Genomic DNA, 16,808 nt, shown 5'->3' with positions numbered 1-16,808 from the left:
CCCTGGGGCCCCTCTGCTTGCCTCCCTGCTGCAGTCTCCTCCCAGGCTCTGGCCTACCTCAATTACGTCCAGAAGGACTGGCTGCCCCGCGGCAACAACAAGCTGGGCCTGCAGGCGAGCGGCAGCCGGCCGGGCGCAGGCTGGGCTGCCCAGTCATGGCCCACCACTGCGTGTGGGGCCTGGCTGGCTGGCTAGCTGTGCATGTGCGCAGCTTTGGGCCGCTGGCTGCCTGCATCCTCCTGCTGGCAGGCAGGCGGCGCGGCCGCTGGTCTCACCTGTCCCTGCCGCCGCACCTCCCCCGCCCCGCAGCTGAACATCGACAAGGGCGAGATCGACGTGCTATGCCAGTACCCGGTGCGTTGCACTGCAAGATGTACCGCAGGCGCACAGTGCGCACCTGGGCGGCACCTGGGCGGCGTCCCACCGTAGCACCCCGCCCTGCCCTGCCCCAGCCGCTCCCATCGTTTGTGTGCAGCCAAGCGCACGCATCCCTGACATGCGCTGCTTCCCCTGCGTGCCCGCTCGGCTTCCCCTGCCTGCCCGCCCTGGCGTTTGCGCGTGCAGGGCCCCAAGAAAGAGCTGCAGTCGCTGCTGGCGTCGGAGGGCCTGCTGGGCGCCGGTACCGGCTGGAACGTGACGGCCCCGCCGGACTGGCAGGAGATGGACTGGATCCACAGCGTCATGTACCAGGCCTTCTATGATGAGGTGGTGAAGCAGCCCGCCGACCTGCTCAACATCGCGGCCATGGAGAAGAAGTACAGGTGCGGTGCCGGGCGGTACGGGGCAGCGGTACAGGCGCACAGCCCGAGCAGTCGGGTGCAGCTCAATAGCGGCTGGCTGGGCCCCGGGGCTGATGGAGGCACGCAGCGGCGGCATGCGTGCAGGGGCGGCCCGCCCGCCGGGCGCTGCCAGGCGCGCTCGCCGCACTCTTGATGGCGCCGCCCAGCGTGCGCCGCCCATGTGCAGGACCTACTTCAAGCTCAAGTCTTTCTTCGCCATGGAGGAGGTGTCTGACGCCGCCTGGCAGACCATGATCGAGTGGGAGGCCAAGATCGACAAGTGAGGCGGCGGCGAGCAGCTGCTGCTGCAGCTGCGGCGCGCCGGCTGCCGCAGCGGGCGCCGTGCGCTGTGCTGCGCCTCCACAGCGCACGCCCCGGCCCCCGGCCCCCTGCCCGCCTGCAGGTATGGCGGCTATGTTGAGCTGGACATGTTTGGCGGCACGCCGGTGAGTGCTGGTAGACGCACGGCAGCTCCCCCCGGTGGCGACAGCGGCGTGTGGCACCCGTGCGCCCGGTGCACCTTACCAGAACAGTGGCAGCAGATTGCCATGACGCAAGTGCAGAAGCAGCGGCAGGAGGAGCTGTGCAGGAGCAGCAGCAGGAACTGTCTACCTGCCTGCCTGCCCTCCCTGCCCGCCGCGCGCGCTGCAGGGCGCGGTGGGGGCGGTGGCGCCCAACGCCACCGGCTTTGTGCACCGCGGCGCGCTGTTCAGCATCCAGTACGGCGCGGAGTGGCGCAAGGATGTTATGACACACAAGGTGCGTGGCGTGGTGTGGCGTGGTGTGCTGTGCTGTGCTGTGGTGGGTGACGGCTGTGGTGTGGTGTGTTAAGGTGTTGCTGCGTGCCGCCTGGCAGCGGCGGCAGCGCGTGCCGTGCCTTGCTGCGCCCACCGCCAGGCCCGGGCCGGCCTTGCACGTGACCAAACCGGCTGCCCCCGGCCCCAGCGCTTCCCGCCTCGCTGGCCTGCGCGCCACCCCGCCGCTGCTGCTGCAGGTCATCCCGCTGATTGAGCAGATGCAGGCGGCTCTGGACCCCTTCTTTGATCCCAACCGGGTGGGTGCCGGCCAGGGCAGCAGGAGCTGAGCTGACGAGGCTGATGGGTGGAGTTCGGTGGCGCATGGGCGCAGGCTGGGCAGGGGATGGGGCCAGAAGGCCGGCCGGCCGGCTGCGGGGGCGCTGCGCCAGGCCAGGCCAGCGGGGTGGTGGCGCCGTTGTGACCGCTCGGCGATCAAGGCCGCAGCCTGGCTGCCCGTCGCCGCCCCGCCCCGCCCGCTCACCCCGCCCCCTGCCTCCTCCCGCCTGCCCTCCCCCTCGCGGCGCTGTCGTCTTCCCACCTGCCTGCCCTCCCCCTCCCTGCCTGCCGCCTGCCCGCAGCCGGCATACATAAACTATTACGACATCCAGGTGGGCGCCGACCCTCTGGAGAGCTACTACGGCACCAACACCGCCTGGCTGCAGGGCCTGAAGGCCCAGGTGGACCCTGACAACCTGTTCACAGCTGATCCGCTGGCCATACCCGCCGCCGCGTCAGCCAGCCCGACGCCGGCGCCCGCGCCCGCGCCCGCGCCCAGCCCCGCGGCAGGCGGCGGCTCCAGCGCCTCGCCGGCGCCAGCGCCAGCGCCGGCGCCGGCGCCGGCCTCGGCCGCCGCCACGCGTGCGCAGGCAAGCCAGGCGGCTGGGCAGGCTCGGCGGCGCCGGGGTGCCTGCTGCCGGCCGGGGCCTTGCTCCCGCTCCGGCTGCTGCCCGCCCCCCTCTCGGCCGCCGTTCAGTGCGCTCTCCCCGCTGCTGCGCCGCCTGTGCTGCAGGGGCTGCCCGCGGCGCTCATTGCGCTGCTCCTTGCAGCCGCGGCGGCCGTGCTGCACTGATCGACAGCGCAGCCTTTCCAGGCGGCTGCTGCCTATGCCCAGCATCACGCTGCCTGGGTCGGCACGCCTGCGGTTGCCACCCTGCCACACAAAGGCGGCATGGTAAAACCCGCCTTTGTTGAGTACGTGAAGTAAGTGAATTTTTGCGGTGCCAGCCGTTGAAGAACTGAGATAGCCGCTTGACTGATTGAGCTGGGCCTGGTCACATTTCACAGGCTGCAGAGTTTGCAATGCAACAGAGCAAGGAACAAGGGGGAACAAGTGAAAGAGCGAAAGGAGCACTTGGGCCAGACCGCGGCGTCACTTTCATGCCTGCATGGCCGCCCCGGCAGCCGCGCCTGCAGCCAGGGGCAGCCCGCCCGCCGCCGCGACGTGCCGCTCGCCGCCACCGCCTCGGCCGCCTGCCTGCCGCGCCGCCTGCGGGCAGCCCCCGCCCCTCAGCAGCGTCACGCGGTCCGCCACCCGCGCCTCGCCCTCCTGGTTCCTCTGCCAGGACCAGTCGGCGGTGCCGCCGTCGCGCACCAGCAGCAGGCCGTGCCCAAACGACGGCTCCCGGAAGGCCGAGTAGGCTGGCTGGGAGGTGGGGCAATAGGAGCCGTCAGGATAGAACACCAGGGTGGGCTGCACAGCATGCACAGCATACACTGTTGGGGAGCGGTTGGGGAGGGCTCTCGGCGCACAGCAGGTGTTGTGAAGTCGCAGGCTCCGCCAGCGGGGATCCATGCCGCCTCGGGCCTGCCGTCAGGCGCCGCCCCACGCAGGCACAGGTGCGGGGTTCCCCCTGCCATGGCGGCGGAACCAGCGCGGCCACAAGCGGCGCCTCACCTCTCCGGTCATGGTGGGCTGGTAGCTGGGCAGCTTGACCAGGCTGGTGTTAGTGCACCAGTCGGGAGGGTCCACATCCACAAAGTGCTGCTCGGGGCCCTCCGCGTTGCCGCCGTCGCCTGCGCGGGCCAGGAAGGTGCCGCAGGGTGGGCGCACGGGCGGGCAAGCCGGCAGGCAGGCCCTCCCGCCTGCCCCACAGCACGCCGCGCAGCGCTGCCGCCGGGGCTGCCGGGGCCTGGGCGGGGGGGATCACGGACGCCGTGCACGCCCACCATTCAGCGCAGCCCAGCGCGCGCAGCATGCGCAGCGTGCGCGGCACACGGCCGCCGCAACCCACCCACTACGATGTATGCGGGGCCGCAAGGGTCGACGCTGTAGTTGAAGAGCGGCAGGGAGCGCTCGTAGCTGTGCACGTGCCCCGACAGCACCAGGTCCACCTGGGCGCCGTAAAACAGCGGCTCGTAGTGCGCCATGAACTCCTCCAGCTCCTGCGGGTGCGGTGCGGGGAAGTGGGGACGCCGCAGTGATTGTGTAGCAGGGCGCAGGGCACACGGCAGGGGTGGGGGGGGGAAACAGCGGGGCGCCAGGTGGCAGCGCGGCGCCGGCCGGTGGCAGGCTGTGTGGGGTGCCCAGCAACGAAGCAGGCCATCAGCCGACAGGCCATCCGGCCGCTCCGCCCTCCCCACCCCCCACACGCCGCCGACCTTGAACATGCCGCCCCAGGGCGGGGCGTAGGTGGTGCGCGGCGCGCCGTGCATGACCACCACCAGCCAGGGCGTGGCGGTACGGTCCACCGCCGCCAGCTCAGCGGCGGCCCACTTGTACTGCTGCGAGGCCGGGTCATGTGGCAGCTGCGGGCGGGGGGGAAAATGCCAGCACACGCAGCAGCAGCGAATGAGCCGGGCACCCGAAGCGGAGAAGCCTTCAGGGCAGCGGGGGAGGGCCGGCAGGGACAGGCGAGGCGGCGGCGAGCAGGAGGCAGCTGCCGTCCCCCATTGCCTCCTGCTCAAGCGTCGGTGCAATGCGCCGGCCAGTCACAGCCGAAGAGACCTCTCACATAGTTGTTCAGGGCGATGACATGCATCCAGGGCAGCTGCACCGACCAGTACCCGCCCTGCACCTCGTCTGCAGGGTGGCGGGTGCGCGGGGGCAAGGCCCGGGGGGCAAGCAGGGTCAGCAGGGGGGCTGGCAGGCTCGGTGCAAGCGCAAGGCGGGGGCTGAGGCTGCCGGCTGCACCCACAGTCTGAGGTGTTGACGAACTGGAGGTGGTTGGAGGCGTTGAGGTAGTGGGAGGCATTGTTGGGGGTGGTGTTGATTGTAGAGGGGCCCTGCTGCGGAGGAACACACAGGGCGGGGAGCGGCAAGCCCAGCAGACTTCTGAGAAGGCAGGAGCCATCTGTGACGCGATGCATGCCGCCCAGCCGAAATGGCACCAGGCACGGCCATCCCGACCGGCGGCCGATGGCGAGGCTGGCGAGGCCGAGGCTGGTGGCAAGGGAGGCCGCAGAAGCAGCGCGGCGCGGTGCTCGCCTTGGGCTGCGGGTAGCGCGCGTTGAAGGCGGCGAAGGTGGCATTGTTTGGCTGGTGCTCCACCTCGTGGTTGCCTCCAATATAGATGGCAGGCACAGACGCCAGCAGCGGCTCAAACAGCCGCGCCCAGCTGTCCCATCGCCTGCGCAGCGCAAGCGGCGGGCATGGGACAACATGGCCGTGCGCATGAGAGGCGCCGGGATGCAGGGGGCGTGCCGCCACGTGCGTGCATGCTCGCGCTGCGCAGCGGCGGCGGGTTTCCCGCGCCGGCAAGTGCGGCGCTCACAGCTGCTGGGTGGAGGGCGGGGAGGGGAAGGACCAGGCGTTGGAGGTGTCGTTTGAGAAGTAGAGGTCGGCGTAGGAGAGGTCACCCAGCACCAGCACCACGTCGGGCTGGCTGGCGGCCAGGTGCTGCAGCGTGGTGGAGGTGTTGTGGGTCTGGCCTGCAAGGGGGGCAGGGGAGAGTTGATGCATGGGGGTGGCCGGTGGGCAGGTGTGCGGGACGCTGGTGATCAAACAAAGGAAACAAAGGAAGCAGGCATCGGGGAGCCCCGCCGCCTCCCGGCAGCCCAGCCGCCCACCTGGGTCGCCGATGATGCCGACTCTGAGCTGGGCAGGCGGCGCGGCGGGCATGGCAAAGCTGAACTCCTTGCCGTCGGGCGTGGCGGTGCCGTTGGGGTGGCGCCCGCCTGGCGCGGCATGGCAGGCAGGCGGGGGCAGGCAGCGGTGTGGGACAGTCGGTCCGGGGACAGCACTCTCCCACGTGCTGCTGCCCAGCAACATGTGGGAGGGACGCGGTGATGGAGACGCGGGAGCAGCCTGTTGGCATGTGTGATGGTAGCAGGGTCCAGCGCCGATGGGGCTCACCCACACGGTAGTAGTACGTCTGCCCTGCCTGGAGGCCCTTGAGCAGCACGTGGTGCAGGATGGGGCTCTGCCGGGCGGAGCAGGGTTGGGAGTGAGACACAGGGCGAGGCGAGGGGGAATGAGCCGCAATCTGCCCCACACAATCGCAGCGGCACCCGGCAACGGCGGGGCACCCCTGGCGCCGTCGCCTCGCCCCGCACGCACCTGATACGCCATGCCGCCGGCGGCCTCGTCATAAGCGTAGGCGTAGGTGACGTCGGTGCCGTCGGATACCGTCTGGGTGTACCGCCCAGGCGCCTCACCGTACCGCACCACCCCCGCCACCTCTGCCGCATCATGCGGCTCGGGCGGGCTGCTGGCGGGCGCCACCCGCGGCTCTGCGGCAGGGCGCGTCCAGCCCAAAACGCCAGCTGGGCGCTGGTCCAGGAGCCCCGACCCGCACTCTGGCGCCATGGGAGCAGCAACTGGTGTGCAACTGCCCAAGGCGGCGGCGCCTGGCCTGCGCGTCTCACGCCCCACACCCACCTCCCGTCTGCCAGCTGACAAGGACAGAGTCGCGGGTCCACAGCGTCAGGTGGACACCCTCCGGCTCCCAGCCCACCGCCGTGCGCGCCTGCACGCACGAGGGAGGCACAGGCGCAGGATGAAAGTCGGCATGGAACTGGCGGTGAGCATGCAAGTGGCATAGCAGCGGCGCTTTGGCAGGATGCATCGCTGCTGCTGCCGCTCGCTTGCACACAGCAGGCAAGCAGGCAGGCTGGGACCCACCACTCGTGGATCGTCCAGCTCAAAGTCTGTGACCGCAGGGTCCAGCCCAGGATCATTGGAGATCTGGGTGTCGTTGGGCTGCACAGACAGGCGCAGGTGGCGCCCGCCGCCGCCATGGCAGGCGCAGCCGCGGGCTCCGCAGAGCAGCAGCAGCAGCAGCCATGACAGCAGAGCGCTATGCGGCATTGAGCTTGCGTGCCGTGAGGCGCTGCAAGCCCGCAAAGCGGCAGGTGGCCCTCCGCCTCAAGCGAAGTGTCGCCTCCTTGGCTCGCTCACGGCATGCGCAGATTAACGGCCCAACTTCATTGCATTTCAGGAACCTGAGGCTTGAACTTCACAGGTCCAGCTGGCGGGGCGGCGCCCTAGCAGGCGCGACACGCCGTCGCGCTCTGGGGTTGCATTGAATGCAATTTGCCCAATGCCTGGTGTATGAGCTCTGTAGAGCCTCGCGATTGTTTACAGGCCGTTTATTTCTTCTAGTGCACAGGGTGGGCATCCGCCGCAATGTGGGACCTCACCTCATCGCGCAGCCGCAGCACCCGCTCAGACGGCACCAGCAGGCCGACCCAGCGCGGCTCGCCTCCTGCGGCTATGGCCCCCATCTCTCTCACAAAGGGAGTGATATCCTCGATGCACACGGTGTGCCTGCCGGAAATGTACTCGTCTCGCACGCCGCCCCTCAGGCCCAGCTGCAGCAGAGGCGACGGGCCACCACATGTGCACGGACGAATGCGTGCCCCATTCAGTGGCTGGATGGGACCTTTCATGGCAGCAACTACCTGCACTGCCCGCCTGCCAGGATGCTTGCTGCCATCGGGCAGGTGGTCAGGGTCCCACTGCAGCAGAGGAGAGGCACAACAGCTTTGCAGTAATGCAGCAGGGTCCAGGGTTGCCTGCCCGCCCTGTCCAGGCCGCGGCAGGTGCAAGGTGCAGGCGCCAGGGATGTGTGGCATGGTGCAGGGTGGCAGCCAGCCGCGCCTGCAGCACGACATCAGCCCCGATGCATGGCCCCTTGGCCGTGGTGCCAGCAGAGGTGGAGAGGGATGCCGCCAGCATGCGCTCGAAGAAGGGCCGCTTCAGCGTGATGGCCAGCACAGTCTCTTGGTTTGGCTTGCTGGCCCAGCCACACCTGTGGTGCATGAGAGCGAGGAAGGAGGCACGCAGGAAGGCAGGGAGGCGGGTCACAGACCGCTTCGAGTGGCATGCCGTGCCTGCTTGCCTTCCTGCCTGCTTGCGCATGGCGTGCTGCAGGCGCCGACTCAGCAGCGGGCCTCACCTGAATGCCATCCACAGAAAGTTGGTCTTCACCCACGTCATGCGGGTTTCGCTGAACCCAGGGATGCCCCGGAAGTCGCCCTGCCCGGCAGCCAGGACGCCGATCGAAGGCGTGTATGCCTGCACCGGCGGCAGGAGCTGTGGCCCATTGCTCACCTTCGGCATGCATGCTGGTGCCACCCTTTGCAGCCATCCAGGCAACCAACACTGCGGTGGCGCAAGCAGGAGCATGAGCAAAGGGCCACTGCGGCGCCGTGCCTGGTACACAACGACTGTATCCTCTGTCGCTTGCGCCAAGACATGGCGGCCCACGGCCGGCCAGAATTCTGCCTCTTGTCGAACGTATGGCTCGATGTGGAGAGAGGAGGGAGGGTGCTGGCAGGGTTCCTGCTGCTGCATTGAAGCCGCCTGCTAACAGGCACTGGCAGGTGGAGACGGCTCCGCTTCCCGCTGGCGGCGGCGGCAGGTGTTGCGCCCTGCGGCTGCTTGCGCAACCCACAGTGTGCCGACAACACGCACAGTGTACTGCTCGAAAGCTGAAGCCAATCCCGAGTCTCAGCTCCGAGTCCAGCTCTGCTCACCCGACCTGCTTTTAAGCTAGCTGCAGTAACAGGCGATGAACAGAGGGAGTCGACCACAGCTGTAATGTGGAGAAGAGGAGGAAACATTCAGGCATGGGACGGCCAGCTGGCGTGACACCGCTAGCTGCCGCCATGAGCGCAGGCATGTACTGCAGCCAGCGGCCCTTCCAGCCACCCAGACGTCACACAGGCAAGCCTGCCCAGTGCCGGCCCGTGATAACTGCAAGCGCACCAGGCCTGCCAGTTGCCTACGGCGCCGCCCCTCCCCAGGCTGTGCTGCGTGTACTGACGTACTGACGCGTCGGCGACCCAAGAATGGCTCTCTTCCATCAGCTGTTGATGGTGACTTAAAGAGGTGATGCAGGAGAAAGAAGTAGCGCTCAAATTGAAAATTTGGTACACTGAATGGGGGCAATGGGAAAGTTTGAAAGTCGTACACTATAGCGGGAGGGCGTGGTGAGAAGGGCGAGGGGTGGGCAGGCACCAGGGCGCAGGGAAGCTGTTCATCTAAACAAAAACGAAAAGTACGCAACATTTGCAGGGATGTGAACACGCAAGAGAAAAAATTGCAGGCCCGGCCGTGGCAGAGGGCGGCGGGGGAGGGCATGTGACAGCAGGTGAAGCTCACAGCTCGATTTCAGCCTGAGAGCGCCAGGCAATGGTTGATCAGAGTGCAGGCGGGGCTAGGGGGGCCACCTTATGCGAAGAATTGGGGTAATTTATTTGCTGCCGGTGGTGGCTCACTCAATGAGCAGCCATCACTGGGCTGTGGTAGGCAGGAGCGGTTCCCGCAGCGTGGGTGTTGAGCATTTGGGCGTCCCGCTCCCTCTTCTGCTGGCGTCTTCGCCGCCTTTACTCCTGCCGGTCGTGCCGCCGCCCAGGCCGCCCTTCATCAACCGGCTGGCGGCGTCGGCCGCGCGCTCGATGGCCGTGGCGCGGCGGCGGTCGAGCGCGGCGGCCGCCAACGCCAGCAGCCAGGCGGCGGTGCCGCCGACGCAGCCAAACGCATACAGCGCCATCTCCTCGTCGCTCCAGTGGTGCCAGTGGTGGAAGTAGTTGACCGGGCGCAGCACCACCTGGCCTCCCCTGGGGCCGCCACCAAATGGCTTGTAGTAGCGGCGGGTGGCGAAGCAGCACCAGAAGACTGCAGGCAGGGGGGCGGGGCAGCGGGACGGGCATCACAGCCTGTCAGCAAGCAAGCTGGAGGCGCCAGTCGGCAGACAGTCGTGGTGGCGGTATGGTGCGCCAGGGCACGGAGCAGCGCACCCACAAACGCACCTGTCAGAGTGCCCATCATGGCAATGTGTGCGAGGGCGCCAATGGCGGGCAGCGCGGCGCCCAGCTTAGAGCAGCTGGCGGCGCTGCCATAGTGCACCTGCAGCAGCGGAGCAAGCCAGGCGGCAGACGAGGGCGGAGTCATTGAAGCTACAGCCATGGCAGCCTGAAGTAACCCTGGGCGAGGCGCAGGCAGCTGGGCAAACCCAGGCCAGCCGAGGCTGAACGCGTGCATAGCTCTGCTCTCACCTGGCGGACCGCTGTCGCCAGGGCGCAGGCAGCCGACACCAGGCCGGCGGCTATGATGGTACGGTCTGTCCAGTCAGAACGCTGCTGCTGGACCAGCCCATGGCTGCTGGGCCATGGGCTGGTCCAGCACCAGCAAGACGGCAGTGCAGGCGGCAGCGCACTGCAGGGCAAGGGACGGAGTGGGAGGGTGTGAGGCGAGCTTCCGGCCGGAGCTGGCCAGCTCGCCGCCACCGCCACCGCCATGCGTGGGCCTGGCTGCCGCACTCACCGCCAACAGGTTCATCACAGCGGCAGCCAGTCCAAGTCCTGTGGTGCTCGTCATGCCGGCTGCCCGCCAGGAGCATCAAGCTGCGTTGTTAGTGCGCCAAGCGACCCCTGCAGCAAAGCGGCGGCGACGGCCAGTCCCGCAGCCAGCAGCCAGGTTCAGGGTGGTTCTGGGCGGGCGTCGGGGCCTGCCCGCTTGCCTCATGATGTGCGCGGGCAGACCCCCCTCTCCAGAGGGCGGCCCTTCTTCTCAGGGTGAGGCACTGGCAGCACCGATGCATTGCCCGCTCACGCCGGGCGCTCAGCCGCTGCCGGCGGCCTGCCGCCCCCGCAGCGCAGCTGCATGCCCTGTTTACTGCGCAAACCGACCTGCGGCGTTGTTGACGGCGCTGGCTGCGCGGTGGGGGAGGTGAGGCGCTGGGTCAGCGTGGTGCGAGGCTTCCGACGGCAGTAGAGGGAGGTATGGGTGGCGTGGTGGGAGGGTAATCACTCACAGACTCCACAACGACGCGGGGGTCGTCTGAAACAGTGCAGTTGCGCGGCCAGCCGGCTGCTAGTGGGAAGTTGACGGGCGTCGCCCGAATTCGAACTTGCAGCGCGGTTTGGGCCTCCAAATCGATGTTGAAAGGCATCTGGATGCTCTGTGCAGCGATGTATGGGCTGCAGAGGGCAAGACCGGAGGGAAAGAAGCCGTGCAAGGTCTTAGAGACCCCTTCTGAGGTGGAAAGAAATCCTGAGGAGGACGTCCGTCCCCTCGACGATTTCAAAGGTTTCTTGAACCACCCCCAGCTCCAACACATGCTGCTCTACCAGCCACAGCCACCATGAACTTTAGTCGGCAGGACGGGGCTCCCATCCTTGCAGGGCAGCGGCACCGGGCGCCAACGGCGGCGCCAACGGCACCAGGCAAGTTGGCGGCGAGCCCCGTTCCCAGGCCCGATGGGCCCCAAGGCAGCAGTGCTGTGGAGCTTTTGAGCATGCAGGGCCTACCACCCGAGTCCAGCTGATCAGCAGGCTGACGAATAACAGGTGGGATGGCCTCGCTGCCATCAGTGCCCGCACCTGCCGGTGAAGCTGCCCCACTGACCCAACACAACAACGGGCATGGCATCATGGCACTACATCAGGCTATGTGCAAGCGGTGTTGGAGCAATATATGTGCAGTGTCCTCACAGGCGCTGTGCTCGCTGGCATTGCGGGGAGGGCGGGCTTTGGGGGCCCGATGGGCCACTGCCAGCCTTGCGGCATCACACATTAGCCAGAGGGCGCCATAGGCCAATCAGCCACTTGGTCGAGCGCCACGACATCCAGCTATGCATCAAGGAAAGCAGTGCTGCACAAAGAGAGAGCGCACAGAGGCTGCGGCAGGCGGCGCGGGCCATGTGCCGGTGCTGCCGCCAGCGGTCAGTGACTCAGCGGCAGCGGCGCTCCAGACCCATCACAGCTTTGAAACCCCGGGCATTTCGGCGAAGTCACATGCGCAACGTCTGTGTTCTTCTCTTCCTCCCAAGAGCACCCACGTGCACCACACAGAAAACATGGAGCCGCAGTCGCCCTTCAAGCCAGGCACCCTGGCCCACAGGGTGGCGCTTGTCACGGGGGGAGGCAGTGGCATAGGCCTGGAGATCGCCAGGCAACTGGGTGCGGCCAGGATGTGTCGGAGATGGGCGGGGAGCAGCGTGCCTGCAGCCTTCTCAACACCCCTCAGCTGCCCCTGAGCCTGACCCGCGCCTGCAGGCCTGCACGGTGCCAAGGTGGTCATCTCGGGGCGGCGCGAGGCGGTGCTCCGCGACGCCTGCCAGACGCTTGGCGCCGAGGGCGTGGCCGCCCACTGGGTGCAGGCAAGGCAGCAGCAAGAGGTGCCACACTCGCACTGCGCTGTCTGGGGAAGTCGCGGGCGGGCCGTAGCCCCCCCCTCCACGCTCCACGCGGCAGCGGCAGCAGCGCCTGGCGCCGTCCTTCGCTTCATCGCCGCCCGCCTCGCCCGTGCCTGCCTGCCTTGCCCGGCTGCAGGGCGACGTGCGGCGGTACGAGGACTGCGAGCGCATGGCGGCAGAGGCGGTGGCCCGCTTCGGGCGGCTCGACACGCTGGTCAACTGTGCTGGTGAGGTGCCGCGGCGCCGCCACCTGGCGCACGTGGCGGCAGAGGCGGCGGCCTGCCGGGGCTGGAGGTGGCTGGCACTGGGTGCCGCCCCGCCCGGCGCTGGCCTTGAGGGCTGCCCCGCCACGCCCCTCGTGCCGCCCTCGGGCTCCTCCCTCCCCGCCTGACACCAGCCGCGCCGCCCGCTCCCCGCACCCCACAGCCGGCAACTTCCTGTCGCCCGCGGAGCAGCTGAGCAGCAACGGCTTCCGCACGGTGCTGGAGATTGACGCGCTGGGCACCTTCAACGCCAGCCGCGCCGCCTTTGAGGCGCTGAGGGCCAGCGGGGACGCCTGCATCATCAACATCTCCATGACCCTGCACTACGGCGCCACCTGGTGGCAGGCGCACGCCTCGGCGGCCAAGGTGCGTGTGTGTGGGGGTGCCTGTGGGGTAGGTGGGTTGGTAACCAGGGTGTTTGCGTGGCTTTGCGTGCGTGTTTGAGGGAGTGGGAAGGTGGTGCGCTGGGGTTTGCAGGCACAGTGGGGCAGCAGATTGGCGGGAGGGCGTTGGAGGGCGGGGACCGGGACAGCCTGCTCCCATCAGCCGCGCGCCTTGCACCGACAGCCGGGCTGCCTGCCGGGGCTGACCGGGCTGGCGGGGCTGGCTGGCTGGGTGCAGGCGGCGGTGGATGCGCTGACGCGCAGCCTGGGGCTGGAGTGGGGACACTACGGCATACGCACGGCGGGCGTGGCGCCGGGGCCCATCGAGGGCACCGCAGGTGGGCGCCACGCTGCGCCCCTGCCCCCGCCTGCATCCCTGCCCCCGCCTGCTGCGCTACTTTGCAGCCAGGCGCCGCCAGCTGTGCGGCGGCCGGGCGTGCAGCCCCTGGGCCGGCGGCACCTTCCAGAGCCGGCAGCCCGGCAGGCAGCCTTGGGTGCCCTGCCTCCCTCCCATCCCTGGCCTGAAGCTGCGCCGGCTGCTGCTGCTGCTGCTGCTGCTGCTGCTGCTGCTGCTGCTGCTGCGTTCGTTGCAGGCATGGCCAAGCTGGCCCCCAGCGGCGGCGCGGGCTCCGCGACGGCGGCTGCCAGCATGTCTGGCGCCATCCCGCTGGGCCACATGGGGCGGCGCTGGGACATCGCCATGGCCTGCGTGTTCCTGTGCAGGTGGGGGCGGGGCGGCAGCGGTGCGCCGCGCTGCTTGCTTGGCTGCCTGGCGTGTGGCTGAGCGGGCGCGAGCTTGCCTGGCTGGGTCTGTTGGCTGGCTGGGTGTTTGTGCAGCGCCCGGACCTTGGCCAGCTGCCTCCTCCTGGCTCCACCCTGCCCCTCCTCCCCTGCCGCTGCCGCAGCCCCGCCGCGGCGTTCATCACGGGGCACACCCTGGTGGTGGATGGGGCGGAGTGGATGTGCAAGTGGGTGGCCTCCCCATGCCTGCTGCCTGGGCCAACCCTGCTTGCCGCCAGCCGCTTTGCCTGCTCCCAGCCTTGCGGTTTCCCTGGCGTGGCCTGCTCAACACCTTGGAGGCTGGCGGCGGCGGCCATGCCGACCCCTGCCTCAAGCAATGACCGCCCGCTGCGCGCCTGCCTTGGTGGTGCAGGCCGCCGCTGGTGCCCCGTGCGATGGTCACTCGGGTGAGCCGCGGCGTGGAGGCCAAGAGTCGTGCAGTGGGGCTGGCCGGCGGCGGCGGCGACGGCGGCGGCGGCGGCGGTGCGCCCAAGAGCAGGCTGTGAGCCGGAATGCAACGGCCTGCACCTGCCTCCTTCCTGTTCCCGCTCTTGCTTGCTGTTGCTCTCCCATTTGGTAGCCATTCTGTGTTGCACATTCCACAGAGCATGCCCTTGCCAGGTGGCCAGCAAGCATCGCTGGAAGCTGGCGCTCAGGGCGAGCGCTCATTACTCAGAAGGACGCTGTTCTGCTTGACGCCCATCACCGTTGTCTGCACACATAAGGTAGAAAGCCCACGCCTGAGGCGTGCAGGCTTCAGGCCAAACCCACACGGTGGGGGCTAAGCAGACTGGCTGGCCCACCTGCGTGGCCGGCATGGCGCGCCTCCTGCGCGCCGCGTGGTCGGCCCTGGCGCGGGCTTGGTGCTGAACCTTCTCCGCCTTCCCGTTGCCCCACTTGGCCTTGTTCCTGCGCCGCTCGCGCGGCAGCTGCTTGGGGCCTCCTGGAGACAAGGAGGGTGGGGGCAGCAGCGTGGGTGGGTCCAAGGTGCCGCCTGGCGCGCCTTGGACAGCATCTGTGGCCGCACCCATCCTGACCCTCCCCTTCCCCAGCCACCCACCGTATGTGCCTGCGACTGGTCCCTTTCGAGCCATGTTGTGTGTTAAGACAACTATTCAGAGGGAGAATAATTTGACAATGGGCTGCCTGCAGTACCATGAGCAGTACATGAGCAGAACAGCTGCAATTATAACGCATTGCCCTCTCCAATTTTGTTGCACCTCCCTCTAGTCTTGGCCAACGAAATGCCGATCAAGCTGCGGGTTCAGGCAGTCCAGTGCAGTGCGCTCCTGCTCGCCACGGTGGTACAGCGAGCTTGCCAGGTCAGGCGATGGTGTTGTTGATCCAACAGGAATACACATGAATGCAAATGTCGTGGTGCTATGTAATCATGCGACTGCGACGACTACCAATGGCGGCCCCGCTGCGGCGGCGCCTACGTGGCGCCCGCTACCACTCCACCCCGTTGGCGCAGCGCTTCTTCTTCAGTATGCATTGTGCACCTCCTCTTTGCAGCACCACAGCACACGGCTAATGACCCGCGAGTTGTCGATCGATGAGGTCGTTTCGTGGGACAGGAGCTTTGGGGCGCTGGCGGCGGCTATGTGGAGTGTGGCAGCCTTGAAGTTGGCGCCCCTAGTGCAAGCCAGCGCGACAGTGCAGATCACCCTGTGTGCGCTTGCGTGTGAGTTTGTGGCGCGTCAAACCCTTTGCCTTGATCGCTGCTCATGCCAGCAGCCACCCTGCACAATGTGCAGCGCTTGTACCTGCACCTCTGCTGCCGCCGCAAGTCGTCTGCCCGCTTGCTGCCGCTACCACACCTTGTCCCAACCCACTCTACCCGCCAGCCTGCCCCCAAGTCTTTGCCGCTCGTGGGGCCGCCCCCTGCCCCCTGCCCTCCTGCAGTGCTGGGCATCACCGTGGCCTGGCCCACGCTGCACCGCCGCAGCTATGGGCGGTATCGTGTGCCCGCCCTGGCCCTGCTGCGCTTCTTCCTGTACGCCCAGCCCTTTGTGTTCAATCGGGAAGTGCTGGATAGCTTTGCGCCAGAGCTCAACCCAGCGCACTTCGGCCTGGTGGGCGTGTTTCAAGCTATCATGGGTGAGTGGGCACAGGTGGAGGGGTGGCGGGCTCTCAAGCCGCGCCGCAGCGAGTCCTGCTGCCTACCAACACCCGCTGTGCCATGCCTGGCCCGCTGGCCGCGCCTGCAGCCACACGGGTGGGGCAGCTCTGGTTCAGCTGCCTGGGCCTGCGGGTACCCTTCAGGGTGCACATGGCGCTGCAAGCGTGCACCATCCTGCTGCTGGCGGTGTTTGGCGGGCACGTCTACTGCAACAGCAAGGCAGGCTGGCGCTGGAACGCAAGACGTTGTGCTGCCTGCATCGCCCGCTGCGTGGCATGGCTCCAGCAACCATGTTGCAGCGCGATGTGCTCGACCTGGCTGCTGTCCCTGTGGCAAGTGCGCTTGCTGCGCAGCCGCATGCCGGCTGGTGAGAGGAAGCCGCCTCCGTCCCTTCCCCGCACGCAGCTGCTGTCCGGCCCCAAGATGGATGCTGCCGTGAATTCTTTCCACGGCTGGGCGGCTCTGGTGGCATCCGTGGCGGCTCCACCCATACGAGTTATCGTGCCCGGCGGTGAGCTCCGGCACTACATGGTGCCCTGCTGGCTTCCCCGCCTGCCGCTCGCTACAGGGCCCCAGCCCCGTCCTGCCTGCCTGCCCGCAGACATCAATGCACGTCGGATGGCGGCCCTGCTGTTTTCCTGGACCACGCTCGGCTGGCTGCTGCCCACACTGCTGCTGCTGCCCAAGCCAGCGGCCGCCCCGCGGCGCGCGCGGCAGCAGGTCACGGCCCAAGAGCGTGGCGGCGGCGGCCTGGCCGGCCGGGCAGCGGGCTGCGTGGAGGCGTGCCTGCGCCTGCTGCTCTGCCGCCAGCCACACCAGCAGGTGCGGCGGTGCGACCGCTGTAGCGGCGGCGCGTGTGCGCTGGCCTGGTTCATAGCTCTGGTTGGGACGTGGGGGGCTTCGTGCCTGGTGGCGCCCCTGCTGGTGTGAGGACAGGTGTCCCTCATTTTGTCCCATGCAGTTTTGTTTTTTTCCTTGCTTTTCGGACTGCTTACCAGGTGTTTCCGCTGCCCAACCTGCCTCACGCTGTTTATTCTCCCTTCCGGCCTGGTCCATTTTGTTTTGCCCCACTGCCGCACTACTGTACCCATTCTTTTCACGATG

At 68.1% G+C, this 16,808-nt stretch overlaps 4 protein-coding genes across 4 annotated transcripts in view; 2 read left to right on the top strand and 2 right to left on the bottom strand.

Annotated features, from left to right (window-relative positions):
* Positions 1-2,645, top strand: part of CHLNCDRAFT_136874 (hypothetical protein) — a gene marked incomplete at both ends in the record, with an annotated part of 6,391 nt that extends 3,746 nt beyond the window's left edge. Inside the window, 9 exons of the mRNA XM_005845654.1 lie at positions 35-66; positions 310-354; positions 565-761; positions 967-1,059; positions 1,183-1,225; positions 1,431-1,538; positions 1,774-1,833; positions 2,155-2,434; positions 2,623-2,645. Of these exons, the coding sequence (XP_005845716.1) occupies positions 35-66; positions 310-354; positions 565-761; positions 967-1,059; positions 1,183-1,225; positions 1,431-1,538; positions 1,774-1,833; positions 2,155-2,434; positions 2,623-2,645 (881 nt within the window). The remainder of the gene's footprint in view (positions 1-34; positions 67-309; positions 355-564; positions 762-966; positions 1,060-1,182; positions 1,226-1,430; positions 1,539-1,773; positions 1,834-2,154; positions 2,435-2,622) is intronic.
* Positions 2,646-2,951: 306 nt separating this feature from the next.
* On the bottom strand, positions 2,952-6,925 carry CHLNCDRAFT_58566 (hypothetical protein; the record flags this gene model as incomplete). The annotated part of the gene is made up of 13 exons (XM_005845554.1): positions 6,636-6,925; positions 6,393-6,480; positions 6,072-6,244; positions 5,868-5,934; positions 5,582-5,689; positions 5,287-5,443; positions 4,923-5,142; positions 4,711-4,801; positions 4,528-4,595; positions 4,175-4,321; positions 3,808-3,958; positions 3,471-3,589; positions 2,952-3,266 (listed from the first exon to the last, which is right to left on the bottom strand). The coding sequence occupies exons 1-13, from the start codon at positions 6,819-6,821 to the stop codon at positions 2,952-2,954; spliced, it is 1,890 nt and encodes a 629-aa protein (XP_005845616.1). The 5' UTR covers positions 6,822-6,925.
* A 152-nt stretch (positions 6,926-7,077) lies between these two features.
* On the bottom strand, positions 7,078-8,521 carry CHLNCDRAFT_59736 (hypothetical protein). The gene is made up of 5 exons (XM_005845553.1): positions 8,169-8,521; positions 7,912-8,030; positions 7,614-7,764; positions 7,415-7,471; positions 7,078-7,324 (listed from the first exon to the last, which is right to left on the bottom strand). Exons 1-5 carry the CDS (start codon positions 8,307-8,309, stop codon positions 7,112-7,114), a joined length of 681 nt encoding a protein of 226 aa, XP_005845615.1. The 5' UTR covers positions 8,310-8,521; the 3' UTR covers positions 7,078-7,111.
* A 3,296-nt stretch (positions 8,522-11,817) lies between these two features.
* CHLNCDRAFT_136871 (hypothetical protein) lies at positions 11,818-14,088 on the top strand (the record flags this gene model as incomplete). The annotated part of the gene is made up of 8 exons (XM_005845653.1): positions 11,818-11,920; positions 12,017-12,114; positions 12,293-12,383; positions 12,583-12,785; positions 13,041-13,140; positions 13,396-13,525; positions 13,708-13,770; positions 13,956-14,088. The coding sequence occupies 8 exons, from the start codon at positions 11,818-11,820 to the stop codon at positions 14,086-14,088; spliced, it is 921 nt and encodes a 306-aa protein (XP_005845715.1).
* Positions 14,089-16,808: the final 2,720 nt, after the last annotated feature.

This window comes from Chlorella variabilis (assembly GCF_000147415.1).
Source record: "Chlorella variabilis unplaced genomic scaffold CHLNCscaffold_17, whole genome shotgun sequence".
NCBI lineage: Eukaryota > Viridiplantae > Chlorophyta > Trebouxiophyceae > Chlorellales > Chlorellaceae > Chlorella > Chlorella variabilis.
Note: the sequence above shows the minus strand (reverse complement) of the source record. Positions and strands in the feature narration are given on the sequence as shown.

Bases quoted from the DNA above. Each gene is read 5' to 3' on its own strand.
- CHLNCDRAFT_59736 (XM_005845553.1), bottom strand. From the start codon at position 8,309: ATGCAGCAGCAGGAACCCTGCCAGCACCCTCCCTCCTCTCTCCACATC. The intron at 8,031-8,168 runs GCACGGCGCCGC...CCGCCGGTGCAG, and splicing joins ATACAGTCGTTGTGTACCAG to GCATACACGCCTTCGATCGG. The intron at 7,765-7,911 runs GTGAGGCCCGCT...CATGCACCACAG, and splicing joins TTTCTGTGGATGGCATTCAG to GTGTGGCTGGGCCAGCAAGC.